General features: G+C 32.6%; 4 protein-coding genes across 4 annotated transcripts; 3 read left to right on the forward strand and 1 right to left on the reverse strand.

Moving 5' to 3' along the window:
• Nucleotides 1-194: 194 nt before the first annotated feature.
• On the reverse strand, nt 195-1,490 carry LOC114162377 (MIZU-KUSSEI-like protein (Protein of unknown function, DUF617)). The gene has a single exon (XM_028046251.2). The coding sequence runs from the start codon at nt 1,233-1,235 to the stop codon at nt 531-533; it is 705 nt and encodes a 234-aa protein (XP_027902052.1). The 5' UTR covers nt 1,236-1,490; the 3' UTR covers nt 195-530.
• Nucleotides 1,491-10,325: 8,835 nt separating this feature from the next.
• On the forward strand, nt 10,326-12,344 carry LOC114180153 (putative clathrin assembly protein At4g40080). Its single transcript, XM_028066507.2, has 2 exons — nt 10,326-11,009; nt 11,742-12,344. Exons 1-2 carry the CDS (start codon nt 10,504-10,506, stop codon nt 12,253-12,255), a joined length of 1,020 nt encoding a protein of 339 aa, XP_027922308.1. The 5' UTR covers nt 10,326-10,503; the 3' UTR covers nt 12,256-12,344.
• A 4,973-nt stretch (nt 12,345-17,317) lies between these two features.
• LOC114185868 (uncharacterized) lies at nt 17,318-21,883 on the forward strand. Its single transcript, XM_028073843.2, has 2 exons — nt 17,318-17,668; nt 18,286-21,883. Exons 1-2 carry the CDS (start codon nt 17,615-17,617, stop codon nt 19,381-19,383), a joined length of 1,152 nt encoding a protein of 383 aa, XP_027929644.1. The 5' UTR covers nt 17,318-17,614; the 3' UTR covers nt 19,384-21,883.
• LOC114165240 (uncharacterized) lies at nt 21,123-21,883 on the forward strand. Its single transcript, XM_028049899.1, has one exon. The coding sequence runs from the start codon at nt 21,174-21,176 to the stop codon at nt 21,687-21,689; it is 516 nt and encodes a 171-aa protein (XP_027905700.1). The 5' UTR covers nt 21,123-21,173; the 3' UTR covers nt 21,690-21,883.
• Nucleotides 21,884-22,847: the final 964 nt, after the last annotated feature.

Here is a 22,847-nt window from a genome sequence, read left to right on the forward strand (position 1 = left end):
TGGTAATAGGTAACTAACTAACTGTATCCAGAACAAAGGTTTCTTACACTTATTTGAATTTTTTTTATAGAACTGTTGCATATGTTACAATGTTAATTTTTGTAATAAATATTTTAAAAGTATATTCAAAGTAATTTTCAAGAATTGGCGGTGGACATCGAAATTAAACTCTGATATGATTATGTCCAAAAAGATAAAAAGCAAAGGCAGTAATATTCAGATTAAACACTGCTAAACAGCATAAAAAGGTTTATGAAGTAGAAAGACAGTTCTTAACTTCTGCTACAATCAAAGAGAGTGGAAAAAAAAGCCAATAGACTAATAGGCTTGAAGCCACCTCTCCCAAATTGTCAAATTCTGTGGAAACCTAACACAGCGAACAAAAAAGAAGAACACTTTGAAAACTATACATACAGAACATAGGACAAAACCATGCAATGCATAGCTAGGCACGGCTCAAAAAAGGGTAAGCTTTTGAAAGTTGAAATTTAACGACTCTGAATATATACACAGCAATAAGTTAATAAAGGTCACTTGGACCTGAAAAAGAAAATACTAAGCTCTTGAGCAATGCTTCCTTCAGGGTCAATCAAGTGAAAAGATTCAGAATTTGAGGAACCACGGACCCTTTGAAAGTTGGCTCTGAGGTACATAAGCTCGTCCTCTTGATGCTGCAGTTCTTTGCAACTGTTTATAACACCAGTCCCTACAGCAACAGAACTCATCAAACTCAGTGCTTCAAAGTCACCATTTGAAGGCCTTCGCTTAACAGCATACCCCACTTTCCTCCCATTGCAGTACATGCGCCAAAGAGGTGAGGAAAAAAGATTACTGTTGTTGCTGTTGTTGTTACATGAACTCTCTAGCACAATTCTGAGATTGCCCCCTCTCATTTCCTTAGCCAAAACGCTTGTTGGAACAGCCAACTCTAGCAGCAGAATTGGGTTGCTCGAGTTTGAATTAGCCTGGATGCAAAAACTGACCTTTCCTTTGCGGTATCCAAAGATGGTGCCAGTGATTGTGGCACAAGTCATGAGTTGTTGTTGATGTTGTCGTGGATACTTTTGTTGCAGACACTTTTGTGATTGGTCTTGTTCTTCGAGGAAGAAGGTGCAGTTGCAAGTGGGGATTAGAAGCTCCATGATGGAACGTAGTAGCCTCCATGATCTTACTTGTTTCTGACAATCCACTGTGGTGACGGTGCTGGCACCAACCGTGGTGGCGATGTAGGCCATATTATATATATATATGTGTGTGTGCCTTAAACTGGTTTTGGTTGCACTTTGCACCTCTTTTGCGTTGTGTGTGGTTCAGGACTTTCTTAAATAACAAAAGTGCATGTGTGTAGATAGAAGATAATTCATAATTCTATTCACTTTTCTCTTTTTCCTTTGCATGTTCTACAGTTGACCTCATGCTCCTCATCAACACTGGTTCTACAGGAATCTAGTGTTTGATTGGTTTGAAGCAGTGCTTGCTAACATATTTTGTCACCAACTGAAATGTTTTATCTAAGAAAAAGGTGTATCAGTATATATATATATATATGTGTGTGTGTGAAATATTTTTTGTATACATGGAGACAGATTGGAAATAAAAAAAGTGAGATAAGATAATGAATGCTATGAGATGGAGAGAGAAAACAGTGTTATACAAATGATATATAACTGATCTTAATATATCCATCCAAGTGGATTATGATGCATCCAATGCAATAATGTCTCTCTTTTTGTCCTGCTTACTTAATTATGTGGATTTTTTTAAATTTTCATTTCACTTTTGCGATAATATATGATATATTTCTTGGGTTTATTTTTTCTTTGTCACGCAAATACCTGAGCACGATGTGTCAACCATAGCTGAAAATCTTATATATACGAGAATAATTGAGGTGTCCCAGCTTTCATTTATGGCTTATTAATTGAAACTTTTCTGTATGATTGAGGAGGAAATTTGGGGATGGAGATTTCCGTACCACCATAACAACAATATTCCATATCCAATCATTCGTGTGTTAGATTTGAAAAATTATGAGCCTGTACTCTCTATCTCTTTTGATGGGTGACGAATAATTTACACACTTAAACATGATTGAAAATGATTTATATCATGTAAAAATAAGGATACAGATTCTGATCATAAAAGTATATAGAAGTATATATTTATCTTCCTGCACAACAAATACTTATATAGCCTATAGCAGTATCTGTATATGTCCTTGTTTCTTTACTGATATGGATTCATGTCATGTCAGGTGTCACTGTTAATTTTAGTCCATTTAAAATGTTTTTTCCAATTGCTAAAGAAGACAGTGGAGGGTGGAAATGGATACACGTGATTGTAAAGTTGCTTGGCAAAAAAGTTTCAATTTTTAAAATATTTTCTAGTTGATATCTTTTTGAAATGTTCAGATATATATGATCTAATAATTCAGTCTTAATTCTGATTACCACCCAGTAGAAAGGTCAACCCTGAGAACAACCATTAGAAAGAACTCAATAATGGCACAGATTAAAATGGGGAGAAACACACTTTAGGAATCATTAAGAGGTGTCATTAGGAATCATTGGTCAACAACACACACGTTCCTTATCAACACCTTATGAAAACAGACAACATAAAACTTCAGAAACTATTGATAATACATTGAACAACATAATGGTGGTAGAAGTAGAGTAGATTAATAGTAGAAGTAGGTTTTTGTGGTGTGAATTATGAAGAAGGTCCTACATCTGGAAAGAAATAGTGGTTTGTGTGGGATAGTTGAGCCAGCACAAGACGGCACTACATCTTATGTCTCTGTCCTGTTTTCACAAAACCATGTGGGAGGATGTTTGGGGCCAAGCGTGGCGTGTCCAACCCTAAATCAATTTCATTGCCGTTTGCTTTTTAGCCACTCTTGTTCTCCCTTTACCCTCCCATGCGTCCCCTTCCTAAAACAACACAATCACCATAAATTCCTCCTTTTCCTTCTTTTCTCCTTCTTTTTCAACCAAATGGACCCCTTCTTTTTACACAATGTTCCCCATTCAAAATCTCATCCCCATCGCTGCAAAACAGTAACTTCACTCCATTCTCCAAAAAATCTAACACACAAACATATAAAATATAAACCTTTGCATTCACAAAACATTGTATCGTTTGTTTTCATGTAACTAGAGATTTTGAGAGATTTAACGGAATCAAAGTGATGTGTGTGTGAGGCAGAGAGGGATTGAAAATTTGATTATAAGAAATGAGTGTGGAGCATGGATGTGGTTTGCTTTTGGTAGTGTAATAGACAGGAAAGTTTGGCAGTTAATGGAAAGTTTTGATGGTGTATTTGGCACGTGTAGGAGACAAAGGAAGGTGTGTGTTGATGATATTGTAGGTGGAAAGTGAGGGGAGAAAAAATGTCATATATTTGACGACAAAAGTGTTTTTGTTGATGTTAGGTGGCAGTGTGGGTTGTGTGAGTCTGAATCATATGCGACATGAGACAGTACAGCCTTGAAGATTAGACAAAAGTTAGACTCTCTTCTTCTTTCTCATTGCGAGCTGTACTCAACATCTTTCGTTCTTCATACTAATATTCACTTCTCACCGTTCCAAGGAATCTTCGTCGATACCTTCCTGAACCTTATTTTTTTAATATTTTTTTTTTCTTTAGAATATATTTTCACACAATTTTAATCTATCACTTCGATCACTTTTTAGTTATCAATTCAATTATGATTTTTTTAATTATGTAATGTAATGATTTAAAAACGATTAAAATAATAATTTAAAAATAAATAAAAATAAATAAACAAAAAATAATGAATTAAAATATCATGGTCCTCTTAGAATACACATCTGTTTCATCTTATTTTTACGGTATTCAAAATTATATAAAATGCACGTGAAAAAATGGAGTTTTACAATATATTATAATGTTGAAAAAAAATATTTTTCATAATTTTTATAAAATACATGAAAGTACTATGTAGTTTAATTTAAACGAAACACAGTTTCTAAAAATAATTTAAAACAAAAATATATTTAATTCCGCAAGTTCACCAGGTACAATCTAAAATAGGTTTCCGGAAATGGAAGTCATTATTATGTTGAGAGAAAATGAATTTGATACTGCGCAGTCAGCTTTGACCCAGCAAATTTACAGGTGTTAAAATTTATGGTCCAAAAATTCTTTATGCACCCTCGTTCTTTCCAATTACACCTCACAAATGTTGAAATTCATTTTTAGCCCTTCCTATAGGATGACTAGTGAATTTTAGATGACTAGTGAATTTTAGAATAAGTTAATATGCAATCTAAAATAAACTTCTACATCAACTTTCTAATGGTGCAATGCGGAATGGACATTTTTGAATCTAATCGTCACTTTTAAATGGTATAATTAGAGTTGTTAAAGTAGATATGTGGGTTAATTCGGTCAGTAAATTTGGATTGGATTGGGTTAAATTTTTTTTATAAATTTTAGTACAGGTCAATTTTTGATCTAGCTCACCAAGAATCTGGATTGAACCCATGGTGAGTTGGATTGACTCACCAACCAACCTACAAACAAGAGGGATACATAATTTTTATGTATTTGGATGGATTGGGTTGTTTTTTTTAGCTAACATATTGGGTTGACAAATATAAACATAATATTTTGATGATTTTGGTCTGTATATGGGGTTGAACATTATTTTGGATTGTATTGAAGTTTATTTAAATTTTAATCACAACTATAATTTAGTTTTTTTATTGGATTGAAGAAAAAAAATTATGTTTTTTATTAATTAGGTGAGTCAGTAAACCAACCCGTTTAACCCACCAATCAGTGGTGGACCGGCCCAGATTCAATTTTTTTTACTCATTAATAAGTGAATCAGGTTGGATTGACTTACAAAGTGGTCAATCCGTGGTGAGCCGGATAAACCGTTTTGACAACTCTGGGTATAATCTACAAGTTATTTTTTTCAAAAAAATACTTTTAAACTCTACTATTCAAAAGTTTCTCGGATCACATAATCCGGTAAAGAGAATAGCCAAAACAGGATTGTGGATGTCTAGGGTTAATTTTATCTTTTACACTTCTTCATTGGATGCCGGAGAAAAGTATTCCATAAGTATCCAAAAAGAAATCTACTCTTGGATTGCAGGGAGAAATTTGATGGGTGCAGGAAGCAAAAGGTTTGAGATTGATAGTTGGGCCTCGGCCCAATTGATGAATTGCGGTCCATTTCGATTTAGTACTGGAAATTTCGGAGAGTAGCTTAGACACAGCAATATTTAAGTGACACTATTAAATAATGTAATGATACATGAATATGCACAAAGAAAAAAAAGAAAGATATTAAATGATGTTTATACAGTGTCCATGCATTACTTTTTATTATTGTTATTATCAGTAGATATGCAATGATTTATGAAAATGTTCATCGAAAAATGTTATTTTTTATATTAAAGATAGATATGTGTGTGTGTGTGTGCCTGTGAAAATAAATATAATCATAAATTGATAAATTGTGTAAAAATAACTTGACAATCATTAATTGAGTCGATCAATTAGTGCAAAGTTGGTGAGGCATAAATGATAATCTCAAGTTCAAATTACAAATATATAATTGGGTTAAACTATTTTACACTGAAATTGAATGATGAAGTTTATGTATTATATTTAACCAGAACATGTTTTTATCCTCTCTTTGTTTCAATAAATGGTAATGCATAGCTTCTTTATTGATTTATTAAAAAATGTTTCATGAAAACGTAATGGTGTTATGTTCGAAAAGAGAGATATAAGAAAACTAACACTAGCAATCATATTTTGAAAAATATTTTTATTTAACTGCAACTTTTAAAATGCAATCCAATACTGATTGCCATTATCTCTCATCTTATTTTTAATTAGTTTTTCAATATGTACTTATTGAGATATAAAATTGAAAAGATAAATCAGAAAATTTTATATGTAAATGTTTTTTATCAAAGTGAACAAATTTATTATATTTCTGTATTTAAAAAAAAAAAAACTAAAGAGGAAAAGGAGGAAATGATATTATGTAATAAAGAAGATGGAGATGAAATAATAAAGGATATTAAATGAGGTGTTTAAACTGTTGGAATATTAAAAGAAAAAGAAATAGAAGAAAAACTGTCACAATTAATGGAGAGGATTGAATTGAAGAGTTAGATACAACCTTACTCAATCGGTGAGAATTTTCTCAAATAAAAAAACAAAGTGAGGATTTTTACGTTTATAATATATTCATTAAGTTAACCTACATTCTTCACCTTATAACTTTGTCTCATTCTTCAATTAATTTTATGACTCTTTTCCCATCAATTTTAAATTCGCTTCTTTCAATACTTACGTTTCCATCGTACTCTTTTAAATATATCTTTTATCATTTACTAAAATAATAATTATTACAAATATTCTTATTCAGTAAGTAATTTTATTTTTCTGAATATTTTGATAATTCAAGTTATAGTAGAGAGTGTTAGAAACAGACGTATTAGAGAATATATTATTAGCATTTTTCTTATACTTTGAAATTTTTGAATTTATATATAAGAAAATTAATCAATATCTAAGCTGAATAAAAAAAAACATGATCTGACCTCCTTCAACTAGCATAGTTAGAGGAGTCCAAATTTTCTAAGAAAAAATGTTTCACAATTTTATGATGATTCTATCTTTAAAAAATAAATAATAAATTAAGAAGAAAAAAGTATATTTAAATTACGTTTAGTTTCTAATCCTAAACAACCTATAACCTATAACTTTAGTACATGATCGATATCTAGATTTGTAATAGAATATGTTTGAAATAAACCTATATTATGAGTTAAAAATAGTTTTCGCCCTCAAATTATTTTAAAAATTTGAATTCATTTTTAAACTAAATCATAAAACATTTATTTCTATATTCTATGAAAGTCTTATAAAACATCATTCTCACATAATGAATTTGTTGCGTTACTTTTCAAAAATATATACAAGGACTAAATATCTCATAATTTAGTTTAGAAACAAAACATATATATTTTTATAATAGTTTAATATAAAAAATAATTTTTATTAAATAATTAATTTTTTTAAGGAACATTCCCTACATATGCATGGTAGTAAGGCTGGAATTATGATTTATCTTTACATTAATTTATTTAGAGTTTTATCCTAAACTGGATATATATTAATTAGATATGATTAGGAAAAAGCCAGACATTGCAATCACAATAAATTAACTATATAGGTAGTTGGAATTAGCAGAAACTAAGGTTTTGTAAGTTACCAAGATATTTTGATAATGTTTTAACAAGTGTCGAGCCTTTAAGAGTGTACGTGATTAGGGTTTGTTTGTTTGCAAGAAAAAAAAGTTTGAGCTTAACCCTCTCTCATCCCATAAAGAACAATGTTTTTGTAGCTCATGTCACTTCCTTCTTCTTCATTCATTCCACCGTCACAACCCACACATTTAATCCTCTTCCTCTTTCTCTTTCACTCTCCATCAACAATGGAGGTTTCCCTGCAGCACGTGTTCATTCTGGTGCTGTCTCTCTGCAATTTCTTAGTGTGCGCAAATGCTCAGTGGAAACCATTAAACCCTTCCACCTACGAGGAGATGAACCGCAGTGACAACTTCAGAGCCTCACTCAGTTTCTCCGTCTCCTGTGTCTCCATTGCCATCTTCTTGTACCTTTTCTTCAAAATCCGCGCGCGTTTTTTCCCGCGCCCTCCTTACATCAAGCCCCTCCCGAAAACAACCGCCGAAGCCATCCAACGGTGCCCCACCTTCGGTTTCTCCGAGATGAAGGAGCTGAGCGTGGGGAACGCGGCGGAGGAGTGCGCGGTGTGCTTGGTGGAGTTCGAAGACTCCGACACCGTGAAGCTGCTGCCGCTGTGCCAACATGTTTTCCACCAGCATTGCATCGACCAATGGCTGCCCTCGCGCCTCACGTGCCCCATTTGTCGCCAGAAGCTGATATCCGATGATACTGAAGCCAACGTCACCGATGTCCCGTCGGAACAAGAAAGAGAAGAAGAAGAAGAGGATGAAGATGGTGATGCTGCAGAGTTTACTGAGGTGGCAATAGCTTCAGCAACGGAACAAGCTGAAGATGAAACTGAAGCTGATAACGCTGTGGGATAGGTTCCTCGCTCGCTCGCTCGCTCAGCGACCATCACAGATTCGTAGGCGTTGATTACTGTTTTTGTCTCTTCTTTTTGCGCCAAATAAACTGCATGCAGATATTCATGATGCTGTTCTGTAAAGTTAGCCTGTATTATATTCGTAAAGTACTCATAAACTGAAAAAAAAAAAACTATAATTATTTGAATAAATATACCATTAGTTAGTTAATTCAAACGTTATATAATCTATATTTATTTATATATACGTGTGGGTAATGACAAAACAAAAACGTGATGGGTGTGTGGCCTTCTACTAATTCATGAGGTACAAGTTACTGATAAATGATATCACGTGAAAGCTATGAAGGATGAAGGAGAGAGAAATGTAATACTCACCAATAGCCATTTTTAATTACTAAAATACTATTAAATATTTTTATTTAAAAAATGTTAAACAAAAACCTTTCATTTCGACTTCTTTTTATTTATTTTTTTATAAAATTGTTGTCATTCATAATTTCAACTTATTCTAATATTGCATTTGAGCCTATTTCCAAAATCAAATCAACACTTCAAATTTAGCATTTAAGTTTAACTCAATTCAACTATTAATCATCACTAATATATATAACTTCATTTGACCATTTTAATCCCATACATATTTTCCATTTTTTGACTTAGCAAAATTTACTAAAAACTTCCTAATTTTATTTATTTAAGTATATTCATATTCCATGTTCGCTTAAGTCTTTTCGATCAAAATGTTTATCTATCAAAATATCATATAACTTAATATTTTCATAGAACATTTCCTAGTTAACAACTCATACAACACTTTAAGTCCCAATAACCTATATATCGTATAATATATTGCTTTTATGTTTTCATAAAATATCAATTAAAACTTGTTAAATTAATAATTTTAATTTAAAATATGTTAATTTGTACAAAGTATGCTGAATTATCGAATGTCTTTTTGTAATTTGTTCTTTAAGTACAAATGTATTTTGTATTGTTTGTTACAATAAAATAAATCCATTCATCATGACAACAATTATATTTTCATCATACTTCATTTATTTTTAAACACATATAATTGCATCATTATTTATTTGATGAATATTATTATTTCACATATATAACATTCACCCAACTTTTAAAATATCAACTTTCATTATTCTAAAATTGCCATTCATTATGGCGTTGATTAAATTAGTGTTTGTGATTACTTTTAGGTTGTCATCCAGGGTATCTTTATTGAAAGTATTATCCATCATCAATGATCTCTGAAATTTTTGAACACTTAACTAATCCAAGTCTTGATTCTTTTATTAAGCAGCACAGCGACATTGAATGGAGTCGTGTTTAAGTCGTGTTTGATTACATTCTAGTAATTTATTCTTTTTTTATTCTTATATTAACAAAGTAGTGTATTAGTCATATTTTTGTTGTTGGTGGTTGAAGATAATATTCAATAAAATCAAATATTAACTTCACATACCACTTTAATTACATTCTAAATTGATCTATTCTATTAATACACTTCAACATCTTTTTAAAATATTAAATTCTCATCATATAGATTATTAAATATCTAAAAATCCATTGCTATTACCACAATTATTACATGTAAAAAAAAAAACCCGTGCGTTGCATGGGTAAAAGGACTAGTATACAACAAACTGAAAAACTATTAGGCAAATTCAAATTACAAAATATAAATCCATATTTATACGTAACAGGTTAAGAAAAATAATTTATAAAAATAATTAATAACTACAACGATTCGAGTTACTAATTGAGTTTATTAACTTTTTTTTAGAACTCAAATCTGAATCTGAAAGCTAGCTATCACTAGGTTGGTATGAAAAATGTGTAAATACTAACCACTGCGTTACGTCAGCTACATCATTAAAACACTTCAACCCACGATGTAGAGTATCATTATCCAGAAATTCACGCTAACCTTAATGTTTTCAAATTGTTAATTTTACTCAACTTTGTCATATTTTTTAACTAGTTAATAATTTCTCTACTTTTAGAATATATAAAAAGATGGAGAAGAAACAAATAAACTTGATATGGTAGGAAATATAAAAAGGGCGATAATTTAATTTGGTGAAATAAAGTACTTAATTTAATAACTCGCGTAAAAGGAAAATAGTAGTCAATAAGTTTCATTATCAACTTGCATCGAAAAAGCAATTATAAGGCGCAACACTTAGAAGCTTTTTGGTTCAAATTTCAACGATGATATCTACATGATAAAAAGTTAATCTATCACTAATTTTAGTACATAGTTGTTGGCGTTGAAGAAGAAATTAAGGAGGCTTAGTGTGTTATGTTTTATTGTCGTGTCTCTTAGCGTATACGCGTGTGTCTCAAACTCTATTAGTATGACCAAACTGAAAGAGCTGATAGGGAGGTTGAAGGACAAAGCTTCGCAGGGCAAAGCCGCCATACTCTCCAAACGCGCCACTCTCTCTCTCCTACGCGCCACTAGCCACGACCCCTTCACCCCTCCTACCTCCAATCACATCTCCGCACTCCTCATCGCCGGCGATGGATCACGCGCCACGGCCTCCGCCGTCATGGAGCTTCTCATGGACCGCCTCCAGAGCACACAGAGCTCCGCCGTGGCGCTCAAGTGCCTCATCGCCGTCCACTACGTGTTAAAGCGCGGCAGCTTCATCATGAGGGATCAGCTTCCGTACAGGTGCGGCGGCAGCGGCGGCAGGAACTACCTTAACCTCTCCAAATTCCGCGACAGGAGCAGTCCCGTATCCTGGGAACTGTCTTCGTGGGTACGATGGTACGCTAAACACGTGGAACAGCTTCTCTGGGCCTCCAGGATCGTTGGCTTCTTCCTCGGCGTTGAAGCTCAAGAAGACTCAAGTCAAGGGTAACACTTCTCAAACTCAATTTTATATATCCACCAATGAGTTTTTTTTTTTTTTTATAGTTATAGATTTAAAATAGTAATATTTATTCATATTTTTTTAATATTTCTTGTTATCAATTAAAATTGATTAAAAAAATTTAAATTTTGTCATTTAAATTTTTAGTGATTTAGAAGTCAAATTCATCAAAATTTATATCTAATAAATTTCAACAAATATAAAGAAAAAAGGTGTTTAAAAGTGTGGGATCCCATTCCTTTTTTTTTTTTAAATACAATTTTGATTTGATCTCTAATTTATATGTATTTTACTTTCTCTATTCTGATGATTCAATTAAATCTTAAACTTAACATATCTATTTAAATGCCCTTTTTTTAATTAAAATCATAGAAAAAGATAATGAAAAACAGCGACCCGCGTACCAACTACCCAAAAAGTGCAAAGCTGCTCTAACAATAAAATAATGAAATAGTATTCACCAAGATTGAAAACTCTTGGAAATTCAAAGGTAATGATGGTTAGCCACGAAGCTACTCAAACTATTTAATAATTGAACGTGAAAATTAGTATATTAATTTGAATTAGGTAAATAAGATCCACTAATTTGGCCAGTAATCTAATATTTTCACCAAGTTGACAATGGATTAAAGTTTTAAAACATTATATATATGTGAGTGGTAACAGTGAATACAAAGGTGGTGAAGATGAAAATTTGAAGGTAAAATTTGTTACAGGATGAAAGCAGGAGAAGAGAGAGCTTCAGGTCTTAGCAACGGTGAGGTGTTGACGGAGACGGAGGCTCTGTTGGCGGTTATTGAAGGGATTGGAGGAATACCCGACGCAGCATCCATGGAAGGGAACAAGGTAGTTGGTGAGATATCAAGTATGGTGGAAGAGGATGTGATTGTGGCGCTGAGCGAGGTGTTGGTTAGAGTTAACGAGTTGAGGGAGCGTTTCGGGTGTCTGAGTTTCGGAGAAGTGGTGGAGTTGGTTTACGTGATGAACAGATTGGAGAAGTGCAAAGAGGTGGTGGAAGAGGTGGTGGTGGTTGCAGAGAAACAGAGATTATTATGGGATGCAGTGAGAGAAGTGAAGGAGAAGGTTGAGAAGAAGGTGTTTAGGGAAGAAGAGAAAACGATGAGAACACAGAGACACAGGGCAACAAAGTCAGATAGGTTTCAATTTCCAACGTTTTTTATCGATTCTGTTGATTTGGTCCGGTTTCCCTCCGCAAGGTTGTTGTTGTGAGTGTAAATTACTATTATCATTGTTTTACTTATATAATTTTAAAATGTAATTAATCCCTATTTGTATTTAAAATATTTTATACTTTTTAATATGAATTTTGTTGGTGTTATTATTCATTTTTTAAATAAGATAACCACATTTAAAATGTTATGACCAGCACCATCCAGATAAATAAAAATGAAAAAAAAAATCTTTCAAAAATGTTAAAGAGATCGGTAATAAACAGGTTGGGATTATTTTGTTTATGTGCTTTCTAAGGTTGGTGGGACGTGTGAAAGAATTTTCGCAACTTTGATTAATGCCAATTTAAAAGTTTGTAATGATTTGACATAAGTTTCAAACGTCATAATTTCATAAATAAATGAAAAACATTGAAACGATCAAATTAATATTTTTAAACTATAACAATTTTAGTATTGTATTGTTAAGTTAGTAGTTAACAATATAAAAAAGGTAAAGTTAACTTGTAAGTCATTTCTCAACAAACATGAAATTAATTTATAATAAATTAGTTCTTATAAAAACTATAAAAAAAAGGATTAGTCAAATAACAAAACTAGTAGGGGTGATAATGCATGTCGACTTGTCCTATTTAGACGTCTTGCATTTGGTCCCCAAAATGTAAATTGGGTTGATCCGCTCCACGTTAAAAATGCGAGTTGAAAAGTCTAATCCGTCCTGCATAAGTTTTGGCCCACAAGCTTGTGGACCAACCCACTTTTTTTTTTTAAAGAAAAATCTATAATAAAGGTTTTGATGTTCAACAAATTCGTGAACTTTAATAGGTTCACAAAATTAAACAAGGACTTCGGGAGCAAAGACTTTGAGCAGTTAGATGATAAATTAACAATTTAACATTTTCATCATATTCATATTCATACTTTGACATACATAATGTATTTTTCAAATTTTAAGACATCCAATAATACATAACACTTGTTTTTTCTACTCATACAAGGATTTGAAGCATTTATATAAAAGTCTAGAAAGAAAGTAATCAATATAGTGCAAAATTTTGTTTTGTTATATTAGCCACCGACAAATTATGTGGGTCAGCAAGCTCAATATCTTGACTTGTCTTACATTGTTTTGGTGGGTCTACTGGCCAATAACCAGACTTAACCCACATTTTCACCCCTCTAAAAAGTAGTAAAAAGAATAAAATTGGTGAAACATAAAAAATATACAATAACAAAACATATTGATTCTACTATTTATTTTTAAATAAATTCATCATCGATTATCTAAATATTAGTACTTATTATTGTAAATTTACAAATTAATCAATTTAAAACCTCAATTAATTTAACATTTCCACTTTTTAACTGATAGGTTAATTTTGGAAGAAATTACAACATGATACACTAAATATATATTCGATCTTAATCTACATTCAACCTAACTTAAATTTATGTAAATTAATATAAGAAAGTATTAGTTTGACCTAACTCTATCCAAGTCTAACCTTAATTTTGTTCATGTTAAATTTAAATTTGGATTAAATAAATACTTTTCAAATATTTATAATATTTTTTAAATATATTTTTTCACTCTTATTTTAAAAAATTGTTCACGAGTAATCGTGACCCAATCTTTTCTTTAACATTTTAACTTTGAAAACGTATTTTTAGTTTTCTTACTCTGACCAGTATGAGTCAAAATCAAACTTGAAAATTGGACTAAATTGACATGTGTATTCATTATCATGTCTCCTAATTCTTTTCTTTTAATTTTTAATTTCATTCCAATACACTGGTGCAGGGAAGGGAAATGACAACGATTATTTCCAACTTTTGGCTTTGGGTCCGCAACTGCTACATATACGACCGAAGTAAAAAGTTAGTATTTTATGTCTCGGTTACAACCCGAGGCATATTTAATCTTTACTGCCTCGATTCTCGCACAACCGAGGCCTAATGAGCATCAGAAATTAAAAAAAAAAACACGCAGCGGCACCGGAAGAACCTCCTGGAGGTGCGTGCAGTGGCGGTGTAGGTAGACTAAACAAAATCGTAGTGGACGTTGGTGATGGTTGCTTGAAGAACACGTAGCGGCTCCGGTGGCAATGCACAACTCCTCCACGGTGCAGCGACGGTGGTGGTTGGTCGAAGAAGAAGAAAAAGCCGTGGCGGTGCAGTGCAAGCGACGAAACGATGGCCTGGAGCGTCGGAGGTGTGCGAGATGGTGGGAGGTGTGCGTCAGAGCTGTGCGGGACGGTGGCGCAGAGCTGCGCTGGTCGTCGGAAAAGGGCGGTACGGTGCGGTGCAGGCGACGAAATGCTGGCCTGGAGCGTCGGAGGTGTGTAGGATGGTGGGAGTTGTGCGTCGGAGGTGTGCTGGACGGTGGGAGTTATGCGGGACAGTGGCGCTGGTCGTTGGAGAAGATGAAGGCTGGCCGGAGATGGTGAAGCTCGCAGAGAAATCGGAGAAGATGTCGCTGCACAATGAAGAAATTGGAGTTTTTTAACCCTACGAAGGGATACTGCCTCGGTTATTCGAAACTGAGGCATATTGTATCCTTACTGTCTCGGGTGGGCGCTTGACCGAGGCCTATTGTCTCGCTACTGCCTCGGTTATTAGAGAACCGAGGCATATTGCTTCAGTAAAAAAAATTCAAATTATAGATCAACGTGTGAGTCAAAAAAATTTTTATGCTTATATGCAGCGGATCCGCAGCTGAGACATATAGTGCAATGTAAATGCTCCAAAATGCAATGAAAACACAAACGCGTGACTGTAAATGAATAATTCATTCGCTTATTAACTACGCGTGACTGTAAATGAATAATTCATTCGCTTATTAATTAAATTAGTTTTCGATTCAAACTCATATTGAATTCCATTCTTCAAAAATCTGAATTTTAATCTTTAGTTTTACCGTGTAGTCACTGTAAACAAGTCAGAGAATCAAAATTCTAACTCTCTTTTTATCTATGTGAATTATATGATTATTAATTTTAACATTTTTTTAACAATGATGAGGTACCTTTATTTATTAATTAATATGTTTAATATAATTTAAAAAATATAAATAAATAAATTTATATTAGAAAATATTTTTAATAAGAATTAAGAGTTAATACCTAATAATAATTGATACATAAGTTAAATTTTTGTGTACTATTACAAAATTATAATCACGAGTAATTAATAATTATTTTTAAATCATGCTAGTTTAAAATTGGAAAATACATAATAAATTTATTTATTTTTACCTATTATTAATTTTTCTATTAATTAGATGATATGTTCACATGATTATTATCTTATTACGTGACATTGCTAAATCATTATTATATGTAATTTTATTATTTGATAGGCCATCTATAATATAATATAATATAATATAATATAATATAATATAATATAATATAATATAATATATATATATATATATATATATATATATATACATATTTATTTATTTATTTATTTATTTATTTATTTATTTATTTATTGTGCGAATTATATTTTGGATGAACAAATCTTGTACACCCAAATTTTGCACACTTAAATTTTGGTTAAAATTGAATTATAATAGATATAGTTTTAACTATTAAATTATATTTTTGTAAATTTATATTTTTATTAAATTACATCTGATTCCTCAACAAATCCTTTTATTGTATGATCTCGGTAACCAAGCTGGAAATTTGAAAAATGCAAAACCTTCAAAAAAACAATTTAGAAAATACAGTTTATTTAAAAACATAATATTTTAATCTATTTATAATGAAAAAACATAATACCCACAAAAAGACAAACAATAAATAAAATAGTAATAATATTTGTGTGATCCCAAATTTTCGAGCTCCATTATCAAATGTCATTCCGTCACACAGAAGTCCATCTCCAATAATATTTTATGAGAGTGTCGGATATGTTGGTAAATTTTTAACTGATTAAGTCTATTGGGTGTAATGGTCGATGATTTTATATTTTATAAATAAAATATTAAATTATTATATATTTTTAATTTTAAATTAAAATCATGAAATTATAATGTATCTATGACTTAACAGTCATGTCACTTACCAATCTAATATCAGAGATTCCATTCAAATAACAAATTTGATATAGGATATTAATAATTCAATTAAAATTTTTTAAATTTATTATAACCTTAAATACAAAGTCAAAAACACTAAGTTTTAAAATAGTGAATTAAACAGGTGGATTATTGAATAGTTAGAATATGCAGATGAATCATGTTTATACATTGTTACACATCCCAAGTCTCATAATGTTGTGTTCGGCACGTTATTTAGATAATTGTTTAATTGTTATACATTTAAGATACTAAAATCCTAAAAAATATTTAACTCAACTAATACCTTCAACTTTATAACTCACTGATTAATAATTTTCACCCAAATTTTAAATTGCATGCTATAAACTATTATTCTATTATTAAGTATAATTTAAATTAATAATAATTTTCAACTTTATAATTCATTGTAATACAAATTTTAAAATTTTTATTTTATATTTTATTTTTATGTTATCATAAATTTTAAAATAATTATTAATTATCATCCCTTATAATTTTATTTACAACATATTTAGTAGTATGTTGGAATTTATTCTTTTAGATCATACTGGGCCAGGAAACGCATTCCCATGTCTAATAAAACCGAACATCCTCGCAAAAAACGACCTCGTCTTGGATACAACGTTTTCCCATTCAAACTCAAGGATGCCACGTGGTGAAACAAAGAGAACAACTCACCACGATGTAACCTATGTCTTTGGCTTTCACTACCACCTGTAAAAAAAAAAACATATTTTTATAATGAGAAGTCATTCAAATACATACTATGTTGAGAGATGTTTATATTTTATTTGTCCTCCATGAGATCTTAATTTTAAGATTTTCCTCGACGTATCCTGATGAATTTTTTTTATAAAATTTAAATATTAAAGTTAAGATTTTTGACAAGATCAATGTTGAAACAGGTTTATGCGTGACTAAGTAATATTAAGACATCTTCACATGAAACAAAACTACGAACAGAAAAAACGCGTGTAGTAAAAAAGTGTTTTTTCGTTGATGATGAGCTTTTGCGTTGGTGATATTTGTATAAATACGCATTTGGAAGAGGAGGTGTTTTAGAAGAACATCATCATCAGAACAAAAACAGCCAAAGAGGATTTCTGCGACGGAACTTCCTTTTTCGGCTTTCAGTGTCTCTTTGTTTCTGTCACTCATCGCCACAAATCCCTTCTTTACCCCTTTCTTTCCCTCCTTCTAACCTTCAACGCGCATTCCTTGTTGTTTCCCACTGGATTACGATTCCGATCGGAGCGTCTATTCTTACAAATCAATCGTGTTTCGTTGGATTTGGATTGAACTCTAAATAATGTGCTGTGCCGGTGGACATTACTGTAAGAAGAACAGTGATGTTTGTGGCCAGGTAATTGTAATCTCGTTTACGAAAATTTTCATGTTTTCGCCGTGGTTTCGTTTTGCCCCTTGAGTTGATCTTTGTTTTTATTGATTCTGGGTGTCTTTTGTTTGATGAAAAACTGATTGCATTATATCTGATCTTCAGTTAGGGGCTGGTAATGGTAATTTGGTACTCTGATTGTGACCCTTTTACTATGTGTGTTATTTCTGTGGTCTAAAACTTTTTACTATCTGAGAAATGAGTTTTCAAAGGTATTTTAGCAAAGATGTTGGACTATTTCGTAGGGTAATCTATGGCACACGCTTATACTCTCAGTTCCTTCTTCGGTTTTGTATTTGGCGGAGGGAAAGGGTTTGAGTACGCACACGCGTAATGGGATTGGAATGGATGAACAACAACTAGTTATACGTTCATGATGTAGCTTTTTAGGCTATGATTATTCATTAGAATTGGCCCTCAGTGTTCTTGTCCATGATGCTCGGAGTTCTTCTGATAAATTTCAATGATTATTGAAAAGAATCATGAAAAAACGTGGTTTGAGTGGAGTTGCATTGTCAAGTTAACAAAGATGTTGTATTGTTCTGATGAATGTTGAGTCTGATGTTTATTCTTTGATGATACAGGAGTCGAGTCAAGCATGGGGCATATCAAGAATGTGCTGCATTTTGCGTGCTTTGGATGTAAAAACATTAATATTTGTTTTTGCTGTTGTGCCAATGTGCACATTTGGCATATACTTGCACGGACAGAAAATCTCGTACTTCCTTAGACCGCTGTGGGAAAAACCTCCGAAGCCTTTCATTGTCATTCCTCATTACTACAACGAAATCGTGTCGATGGAAAATCTCTGCAGACTTCATGGCTGGGGGGTGCGCGAGTTCCCAAGACGTGTGTACGATGCTGTGTTGTTCAGCAACGAATTGGAGATACTTAACCTGCGGTGGAGAGAACTGTATCCTTACATAACACAGTTTGTTCTGCTAGAATCAAATTCCACCTTCACGGGTAGGCCTAAACCTCTGGTTTTCAAAGGCAACCGGGAGAAGTTCAGATTTGTGGATTCTCGATTAACATATGGAACCATCGGAGGGAGATTCATCAAAGGAGAAAACCCGTTCATCGAGGAGGCGTATCAGCGTGTAGCATTGGATCATCTCCTTAAGATAGCTGGTATCACTGATGACGACTTGCTGATAATGTCTGATGTTGATGAGATTCCAAGTGCTCACACTATTAACCTCTTGCGTTGGTGTGATGATGTGCCTTCAATCCTTCATCTTCAGCTGAAGAACTATCTATATTCATTTGAGTTTCTTGCGGATGATAACAGCTGGAGAGCCTCCGTTCACAGGTATCAGAGTGGTAAGACAAGGTATGCACATTACCGCCAATCTGATAACTTGTTAGCAGATGCTGGTTGGCATTGCAGCTTCTGCTTCCGCCGTATCAGCGATTTCATCTTTAAGATGAAAGCTTATAGTCACAATGACAGAGTCAGATTCTCTCATTATCTAAATCCCAAGAGAATTCAAGATGTAATATGCAAAGGTGCTGATTTGTTTGACATGCTACCAGAAGAGTACACCTTCAAGGAAATCATTGGTAAAATGGGACCAATACCCCACTCTTATTCTGCAGTTCATCTCCCTGCTTATCTGCTGAAAAATGCAGACAAGTATAGATTTCTCTTGCCTGGAAATTGCTTGAGAGAGGACAGATGATCCTAGGATGCTAATTTATGATGCAGTTTTGTTGTGCAGCTACGGAGATACAGATACTTCTCATACAGTTTCGGTGTTCTGTAAGATTCTTTTGTTCTCCAGAATTTTGTTTTGTTAGAAAAAATTCTTTGATCTTGGAGACAATTGTGTACATAGTTTTTACACTTGATCTTCTTTAAGTAAATCTATTATGTTTATTAGGTTTTAGAATACATGTTTGCAGTCCTGAGGTATTAGTGTGGCTAATTCCCACATAAGAACAGTAGTTTAAAGTTCCCATCACATGATGTTATGAATTAGCGGTGACAGTGATTTTAAGGATTCGTCGTAGTTGTTATTCAAGAATGTTATGGGATCTCATTTTATGAATTCTATTCAAGAGAAGTGCAGCATTACCTATTGCTTGTTTCATAGTTGATTTCTACTCTTACCATGGGATTGTTTAAATTTCTCTGTAAGCGTTTTGTAAAATATAAAAAAAAGAAGAAGCAAACTTTATTATAAAGAAAAATTAGATCATGTATAAGTTTAAAAAACATTTTTGAAGAAATTTATGCAAGAGAGTTGTAGAAAAAATACACTTTTTTGTGAAATTAGAAGATTGATTCAAACACTTTTTGAATACAAGTTTAGATTTGTTGTGTTGGGGATTGCCTATGACAAATTCCAAGAGTCTGATTACACTTTCCAAATTTGAAGTTTTGAATTGGACAAACCGCAAAGACCAATATCTCGTGGCGGACAATGATATGATACCGAGCAATTTTATGTCGTGACGGTAATTCGACTATGTCGTCTTATTTCCAATAATCTCATTATTAATCAGCTCAAATATTATTTTAAGAGAAAATTTAACTGATTATAACCAACAATAATTTAATGGAAAATTACAACAATTTTTTTAGAAATTAGTTTGTAATATAAGCTACTTTCAGGGGAATTGGATATGTTGGTATCAGTTAAGAAATAACAATCCCATAAGCAAGTAATAAGTTTGATTTTTTATAATAAGAAACAAATTGATTTACAATACTAATTTTAAAGATTAAATTAGTATTTTGCAGTGAATAATATCTATTAATTTATGATATCTTAAACAATAAACGAGTGGAGAATAGGGTATGATATGAATCCCACGGATCATGGTGGAAACATCAGAATTAACGAATGAGATGCTTTTTCATGGACTATATACCAATTAAGAATCAGATTTTCCATTTATTCCTACACCCAACCCATGCCTGTGCCTTTGGAATTTTTGGCCTGCAATTGTATATTAATATTATTATCATTGTTATTCTTGTCCTCCACAATAGAGTAAATTATATTTTCCTTTTCTTGGAATTATAAATCCTTATATTGGTTCAAGTTATATTGTATATATCCTTTGTTCTTAAGTGAGAGTGTGGAAGATGAAATCCACAAAACAAACTAAGAAATTAAAACTAAAAAGATGAGAAAGAGTAGCAGCACTAGCATTGCATGCAACATCTGATATACACAGTTACAGTTTTACACTACACTTTAGAAAAGAACACTCAAATGTATAAATAATCAAAAGAAGGAATAAATGTTATGCAGAAATGGTGTGAAGTCTGAACCATATCTTCTGGGGAAGAAAAAACATGGAGGATTTAGAATAAAGCTGCAACAATAATTTAATAGCGCACTCAACTACCTTCAAAATTCCCATTTACATGAATATAATATTACTATGAAGTGCCTATAAAAAGGGTCTGCAAGAGTTGAATGAAAATCACACTAACATCAAACTAAACCTAGAGTTTGCAATGCAAACGAAAATGGGGTTTGGGCAGCGCCAGCACTGCTATGGTGATGAGCGGATGAGGATGGATACTCAGTCTGAGGAAGAAAACTATTTCTTCCATGAAGAGTCTTGGAGCTCTGAGAACAACAACTTCCACAAGCAGCAGCAGCAGCACCCAGCCATGCACATGAACATGCAAAAACAGCCATGCAAATTGGGAGGAGGAATGTTTCAGGAAGGCATGCACAGTGAGCATGGCTTCGGAAATGGTTATGCGCATCATGGGGGTGGCAGAAGGTTCCCTTACGGTGGTAATGGTGGTGGTGGTGGCAGGTTCAATTCTGGTGGGCAACACCGTGAGTATTTCTCCGAGGAAACCGAGTACGAGGAGTTTTACACAGAGGAGCATGTTGGTTCAAAGTTGGGTGAAATGAGATACCAGAATAATAACTGCTATGCCAATGCCTATGACAGGAACATGATTAGCAACATGAACTACAAACCACACAAAGTTCAGTGGACAGCAAAGGGGGTCTAAGTTGCAACCTACACCAACTTCCTCTGCACTTCCTTCTAATGTTCCAATAAAACAGTTCTATTAAAGTGTGTGTTTTCATGTTTTCTTATTTGAATAAGATTCCACCCTGTGTGTTTGGGTGTTACTTTTAATGCCATTAACTTGTTATGTAATAATATAATGTTGTCTAAGATTATGATGATGATTGAGACTAATGCCTTGTGGTGGTTGATGACTGATTAATCGCTTCTGCACATATCGGTTTAGAAGAGCTTTTCAAATTAGTTTCTAAATGGCATCCTTTATATTATTCTATTATAATATTATATTTAAGAAAAAAGTCTCAAAATAATTCTTTTAGTACTAATACACCTTATAAAATCATGTCTAAGAACAAAAAGTCTCAGCTGTTTGATAAATGTATTTTATCAAACAGTTGGTTCATTTTAGGATTTCACTTAAACATTTCTTCAAACAGTTTCAGTATTTGCATTTCCATGTAGTTTCTCTTAATTCTAACTTTCAGAACATGTTTGCGTACATCATTCATTGCATTCTAAACATTCATTGATCACTCCTACTCATGTCAGAGTAATTTCATACTATATTTGCATTTTTTCTTTCATATTAACATGCATTCTGTTACAGCAGTATTGTATACATTCTCTACACTATTTTTAGTTACAATTTTGTGACAATCACCATGGTTAAACTCTCACAAATTAACTACTAAAATCAAAGCTCCTAGGATTGACACTCAGGTTTTCTCTATACTACATTAAAGAGGGAGTTTGATTTTGATTAGAGTTCTATGTGACAGGCCTCTATCATTTTAGTCAGTCATTCAAGTTTTCAGGTTTGAGAGTTATAGCTGCCTATATAAGACTTTCTTCAAAGACAAATAACACACAATTCATCATTTCTAAACACTTTTGGTTTTCTCTGAAGTTCACGTGTTGTTCTTTTCTCAGGTTTGAATACAATTTAGCATTTCACTTCATTCTCTGTTCCATTCTGTTGTCTGTTTTGCTTTGTGCAATTTTCATTTTGTTCTATTATCATTGCTTATTTTAGTTTCATTACCATGTGTACATCAATTAGAGATAAGAAAATTTTGTAATATATAAATGGATGCAGATTTTACTTTATAAGTAAAGATAAATTCTACTTCCTAACATG

This window comes from Vigna unguiculata, chromosome 1 (assembly GCF_037176805.1).
Source record: "Vigna unguiculata cultivar grain cowpea cultivar isolate G323 ecotype 2 chromosome 1, ASM3717680v1, whole genome shotgun sequence".
Taxonomy (NCBI): Eukaryota; Viridiplantae; Streptophyta; class Magnoliopsida; order Fabales; family Fabaceae; genus Vigna; species Vigna unguiculata.

Bases quoted from the DNA above. Each gene is read 5' to 3' on its own strand.
- LOC114162377 (XM_028046251.2), bottom strand. From the start codon at position 1,235: ATGGCCTACATCGCCACCACGGTTGGTGCCAGCACCGTCACCACAGTG.
- LOC114180153 (XM_028066507.2), top strand. From the start codon at position 10,504: ATGACCAAACTGAAAGAGCTGATAGGGAGGTTGAAGGACAAAGCTTCG. The intron at 11,010-11,741 runs GTAACACTTCTC...AATTTGTTACAG, and splicing joins CAAGAAGACTCAAGTCAAGG to GATGAAAGCAGGAGAAGAGA.
- LOC114185868 (XM_028073843.2), top strand. From the start codon at position 17,615: ATGTGCTGTGCCGGTGGACATTACTGTAAGAAGAACAGTGATGTTTGT. The intron at 17,669-18,285 runs GTAATTGTAATC...TTGATGATACAG, and splicing joins ACAGTGATGTTTGTGGCCAG to GAGTCGAGTCAAGCATGGGG.
- LOC114165240 (XM_028049899.1), top strand. From the start codon at position 21,174: ATGCAAACGAAAATGGGGTTTGGGCAGCGCCAGCACTGCTATGGTGAT.